General features: G+C 34.7%; 1 protein-coding gene across 2 annotated transcripts in view; it reads left to right on the forward strand.

Annotated features, from left to right (window-relative positions):
• Positions 1–267: 267 nt before the first annotated feature.
• smarca5 (SNF2 related chromatin remodeling ATPase 5) overlaps positions 268–6156 on the forward strand; it is a 28726-nt gene continuing 22837 nt past the window's right edge. For both annotated transcript variants that reach the window (XR_012407539.1, NM_001081629.2), the window contains exons 1-8: positions 268–528; positions 2359–2481; positions 2601–2767; positions 3507–3607; positions 3910–4010; positions 4665–4844; positions 4925–5080; positions 5166–5297. Coding sequence is in view for 1 of the 2 variants with exons in the window: in NM_001081629.2 (NP_001075098.2) it covers positions 451–528; positions 2359–2481; positions 2601–2767; positions 3507–3607; positions 3910–4010; positions 4665–4844; positions 4925–5080; positions 5166–5297 (1038 nt within the window). In the remaining variant the exon portion in view is untranslated. The remainder of the gene's footprint in view (positions 529–2358; positions 2482–2600; positions 2768–3506; positions 3608–3909; positions 4011–4664; positions 4845–4924; positions 5081–5165; positions 5298–6156) is intronic.

Genomic DNA, 6156 nt, shown 5'->3' on the forward strand with positions numbered 1-6156 from the left:
CATGAAAGACATAAACAGAACAATGTCGGGGGTGTACATAAAAATATATATGAAAAGTATAACATAGTTAAATATAAGTACATAGATTCAATAATTATTTAACAAATATATATATTAAAAATATTACAAATAATACTAGGCCTTGCTAATTCACAATAACTTAAGTGTGTCAAACAAATACATCGGTTTTACAGCTTTTTGTTTGCATTTCCCTGTTTGTGTGACGTCATTGGTGTGAAAGTCTCGCGATTTTCTACAGCCGGGCCCGTTTTGCGGGAACGGTGTCAACAGAAAAGCCGGGGACCGTGAATGACGCGTGGTGCGCTTGCTCAATTTGGGCAATATTTTGAAACTTTCCAATCAAACCAATATACTTTTTCGGCTTATCTGACATATTTTTAACGGAAAAACTCGGATCCATCGCGAAATAACGGAATTATCCAGCCTATCATGTCACAAACAGAAAGCAGCATGGAGCAGCAGCGGGAAGAAGAGCCGAGCCAACTCGACCCGGCCGGTCCGGCAGAGGTGAGGGGTCCATCAACACCAAATAACACCGATTATGACTTTATAAATCGTCTGGTACTATTAAACACAGACTGATGGATCTGGAAATGAAGCGTCGTCGAAACGTCTTCACGCGTCTCACGAGAGCGCGCCTCAAAGTTTTTGTTAGCATGCATTGTTCCTGCTCGGATGAATAGATGAGCAGATCGGCGTCCATTTTCACACTCATAACAACCTCAGATCACTTTTTAACATTGGTAGATTGACAGATTCAGGGATGCGGTGAGAAAAACACCCTGCTTGATGTGTTGTTTACCTCTAAATGAACAAAATAGGACGCACTATTGTGTTATTTTGCTGTTACTTCTAACGTAACTTACAAAGGAGTAACGTTATATAAAATAAATCCAGGATTTGCTACATGAATCTGGCGGATATAAAAACCTATTGCTTGAGGAGCAGTTGTCAGTTTGGGGTTTTCATACTCTATACTTTATTTCGCTAATACAAATTAACTTGTTTGAGATTTCTCGTGTGAAGTTTCTGTGGTGTGAGGCTGAACTGGGAATTACCCGCCACTCAATGATGTGATGTGTTAAATGTCACCCCACGATGGCATGTATTTATATCTACTGCTTATTTAGTTGTAAAAATCGATTGTATATTGTTGTAACTGTAAACAACTAAATTTATATTTAGTTGAACTATATAGTTTGTAGTGCTTTGAAAATGAACTTCGGGTTGAGAGATTTGACTTGCCTTAACGGTCGTCAACGGTCAGGTTCTCTTCATAACAGCAAAGTAATGTTTTCTAATCGATATTTTGGCACAATTTTATTATTTTATTATATTATATACACTTTTAGTATAAGTTATTTCTATATTGTTATTGTACTTCCATTTGACAACTATATTTAATTACATATACGCGATTAAAATGTTAGTTTCACTTCCAGAAAATAAATACGGATGGCGTCATTTTGTACTTGTGGGCGTTTCCAAAATTGGTCCAATCATATGGCTTGAGTGAAAACAAAGCTTTTTATTTAAGTTGGGATGAAATTAAAATCCAAAGTCTTATTTCTATATAAATTTATTGATGTTAATATGAATTAGGATTTGTTCTTTATATTTTTGAGGTTTTTTTTTTCAATTGTATCATAACCTATTAGAAGTCTTGATCTTTTGTTTCTTACATTTAATCACAACTTTCTTGTCTAAAATTCAAACCACAAATAACTGGGTTTTAGCTGAATAAATTTATTCTTGAAATGAATATGAAAAATTATCTCTTCCTTTATTTTCTGAGACCTGTTTAACATAACTTGCATAATAATAAACATACAATAAAAGCAGATTGATCTAAATTGTATTTTGAAACTTTAAAAATAGTTGCTAATATTACTTTTAATATAACACACACACATTTATATATATATATATATATATATATATATATATATATATATATATATATATATATATATATATATATTTTTTTTTTTTAGTGTAGTTTTAAGCCACGGTTACTTCACTTTTCGCCTCATAGACTTCCATTCATGCGACAAGTTTTGCAGTTCACTACGCTGCAAAGTTCAAGCGTTGTGAATTCTGACCTGCGAAATCACATGACTGCACGAGACCAATCAAAAAACAAAACATGACCTCTCTGGACAGAAATATACAATATATAGAAATCATTTGCCTTTTTAAATGTTAAACCATCTTTTTTTAATCCCGCCTTTTTTTGCAGTGCCCTACGTCAGAATTTCACATGCCCAAACTCTAGTGTGACCTTGACATTAGAGCTTGATAAATTCAACAGAATTGTTTCTATTGTTTCTCTTTAAGGATGATACTTCAGAAAATGGCCATGATGAAGCATCAGATACAGCTATGGATAGTGAAGCACAGTCGTCATCACCTCCCTCAGCAAAGGGAAAGGACCTGCTGGGTGGATATGAGGAAAAAGTGGTAATGCACATTTAACCAATCAAAGTTACTTGGTTTATAAAAGCATTTGGCTGTTATATAAGAATGCTGATTAGTTGGTAGCTTTGTGTGTATTGTTGACCTATGCTTTTATTCTACAGCAAACAGACCGGACCAACAGATTTGAGTACCTCTTGAAGCAGACAGAAGTGTTTGCTCATTTCATTCAACCAGCAGCCCAGAAGACCCCAACTTCACCTCTGAAGATGAAGCCTGGCCGTCCTCGTATTAAAAAAGATGAGAAGCAGAACCTGCTGTCTGCTGGAGAGTGAGTTTGCACATACTTTTCCCAACTGAAATGCTTGCATGAGTATTTTGTGTTTTGTATTATACATTTGTATTTTGTGATGCTGCTGAGTCACTTTTTAAAGGTTTATATAATAATGTATTTTTTTTCTGTGGAAAATATCTCTTTCTAAAACAATTAATAGAATTTTAACAAATATAAATACGAGAAATGCACTTGCAGTTTTTCAAATTTTTGTATAAAATATTTCTAATTATAAAACTTGCTTTATTATACAACTGAAAAAGGAAAAGAAAAAAAATAATCCACAAATTTGTATGTTGCATTTTAAATTTGAGGTTAATATAGTAAATTAGTTTTTAGTAAGATGATGCTTTGTTACTGTGCCCAATCTTTTTTAAAAAATTAAAATAGTTTTTCATTTCTAATGTGGTGAATATTTAAAGTGACTTTTTAATTTTCTTGCAAAATTATCCACTTTTCAAAATATCCATGATTTTTTAGAGAGTTTAATTTAGTAAGATTTTTATTAATTATTAATAGTTGTTTTTAATAAAGTTAACCTTTTTGGCAAAAGTAAGCAACTTTAAGAATATGCACAGTAATATGTTTTTTAAATGATTGCAGTTTAAATTGTGATATTTATTTATTTTCTTTAATAGTAATAAAAATCTTGTGACTCCACTTAGGTAATGTGTAAATAATATCCCCTTTTTGACAGACTGAAGAATTTATCTTGTGTATTTATTATTTTTAATAGTAACCGCCATCGTCGGACGGAGCAGGAGGAGGATGAGGAGCTGCTAAGTGAGAACAGTAAAGCCACCAGTGTCTGCACACGTTTTGATGACTCTCCTTCCTGTGAGTTAAACATCAAGCACTTATCAAATGTCCACAAGTACACTTCTGTTATAAGCATGTGGAACAGCGCTTCTATACAAGACTGTGCAGTAGTCAACATTTGAAAAGGATCAAAGTTTTGACAAAAATGGATGTTGTTCAATAGTTTTTGGCCAATTTCGATTTTTTTGTTTTGTTTTTTGGCCAGTTTTGATCGACTTCAGATGTTGACCTCTGTATATTGATTTTCATTCGATAATTTGTTCTGTTGGTTATAATTTGTCGCAGTAAGCTTATTGTTGTCGCTAAACATTTTCTGACAGATGTGAAAACCGGTAAACTGAGAGACTACCAGGTCCGTGGACTGAACTGGCTCATTTCCCTTTATGAAAATGGAATTAATGGAATCCTTGCTGATGAAATGGTACGGTTGCCCAGCAGTCCTATTATTAGGGGTTATGAAATGCCAAAATTATGTATTTAAAGGTCCATTTTTTTTGTCATGCTTGACAAAAGCTAGGAATTGCAGAAGAAAAAATAATTTTTAAATATTGTTTTTTGGAAGAATGATCCTTTTATAAGTCTGCTAGAGTTAAACAGTTCAGTTTTTCCTTTTTAAACCATTCAGCTGATCTCTGGGTCAAGGAGAAGCACTTTTAGCTTAGTTTAGCGTAGATTATTGAATTGGAATAAACCATTAGCATCTTGCTCAAAAATGACCACAGATATTCCAAAACTTTTCTATTTAAAGCTTGACTTCTGTAGTTACATTGTGTATTAAGACTGACTAAAATGAAATGTTGCTATTTACTAGGTTGATGAGGCTTTCAATTTCTCTCAATCCTAATATGTGATGTAACTAAACAAGAAATGGAGAGATTATCGAAACTTTTGGTAATTTTTGCGTGACATGCTAATAGTCCAACCTAATTAAATGATTCACGCTAAGCTAAGTTAAAAGTGCTCCTGCTGGACCAGGAGATCAGCTGAATGGATTTAAAAATGATAAAACTCAACGGTTTAACTCCAGGGGAGCTGTAAAATGCTGGCTTTAATGTCTCTATTTTTGTCCCATCAGGGTCTTGGTAAGACCCTCCAGACCATCTCTCTGCTGGGCTACATGAAGCACTATAGAAACATTCCTGGACCCCACATGGTTCTGGTGCCCAAATCCACCCTGTATAACTGGATGAATGAGTTCAAGCGTTGGGTTCCCTCCCTAAAAGCCGTCTGCCTCATCGGGGACAGGGAGGAAAGAGTAAGTCTGGTTTTTCGATTGATTTGTATTGTGATTTCACTGATGGAAGAAAACTTTTAATGACTCTGGCCTGCTTGCAGACGGCTTTTATCCGCGACACACTGCTGCCTGGCGAATGGGATGTGTGCGTTACCTCTTACGAGATGCTCATTATCGAGAGAGCCGTCTTCAAAAAGTTCAACTGGAGATACCTGGTTATTGATGAGGCTCACCGTATCAAGAACGAGAAGTCCAAGGTTTGTCTCTTTTACCAGGAATCGATAGCAGACTGATTGTGCGCGCCTCGAAGCTGAAATATTCATCTGGTGGTTTGTCTCTTAGCTTTCCGAGATCGTGCGAGAGTTCAAGACTACAAATCGATTGCTGCTGACTGGAACCCCACTGCAGAACAACCTTCATGAGCTGTGGGCGCTGCTCAACTTCCTGCTGCCAGATGTTTTCAACTCCTCCGAGGTGACACTTTCTGTCAATTTGATGGATTCTATACCGTCCAGCTTTATTTTCAGGGTTCCCACACTTCTTGAAAGCACTTAAAAGTACTAGAATTTCAGACGGATTCAAGGCCTGGAAAGTACTTGAAAACAAACACAAATGCTTGGATTACATTGAAATTACATTTGTTTATGGTTTTATTTCAACAATTGTACTCATTTGTCAAAAATAAAAGGAGAAATTCCTAAATTAATAATCTTAAATTTAAATATTGTACAATAATAATGACAAATAATGCACAGTAATATCTCACACAATCAATATTTCAGATCGTATTTGAATATCAACAGTATTGAATTAAGATTCATTAAATTTCATTGAACAAGTTTTAAAAATTCCTTTGACGTTTTTAATGTAAATCTTAAGTGTAAATGAAATGTTAAGTGTAGTAAGGGTTTGGCGCTACATGTGCTGGGGTATGCATTGAAAAAGTGCTTGATTTAAAAATGTGAGGTGCTTTAAAAAGTCATAGGGTATATGCAGAGCTAGTGCTGCTCCCATGCTGATAAACTTCCAGTGACCTGTTATTGTTAGTTTTTCCCATTTTTAAACGATACCTTTTACAGCATTAATGTTGTAATATAGTTTAAAAAAATCAGTTAAACAGACTTTGGCATTCATTTACTTGCTCAAGTGCAAAACAAGACAAAAAGCTGTTTACATGCACTCGCCCTTCAGAATCGGCTGGCTAGCGCAGAAGCTCCATTGAATATACTGGGGTAAAATAAATGCTCATATTTTAAAGACATGGCGGTTGAATATGTAATTTAATGCAGTGCTTCTTGTACAATCTGAGACCCACTTTATATCGGATATCACT

This window comes from Danio rerio, chromosome 1 (genome assembly GCF_049306965.1).
Source record: "Danio rerio strain Tuebingen ecotype United States chromosome 1, GRCz12tu, whole genome shotgun sequence".
Classification (NCBI taxonomy): Eukaryota; Metazoa; Chordata; class Actinopteri; order Cypriniformes; family Danionidae; genus Danio; species Danio rerio.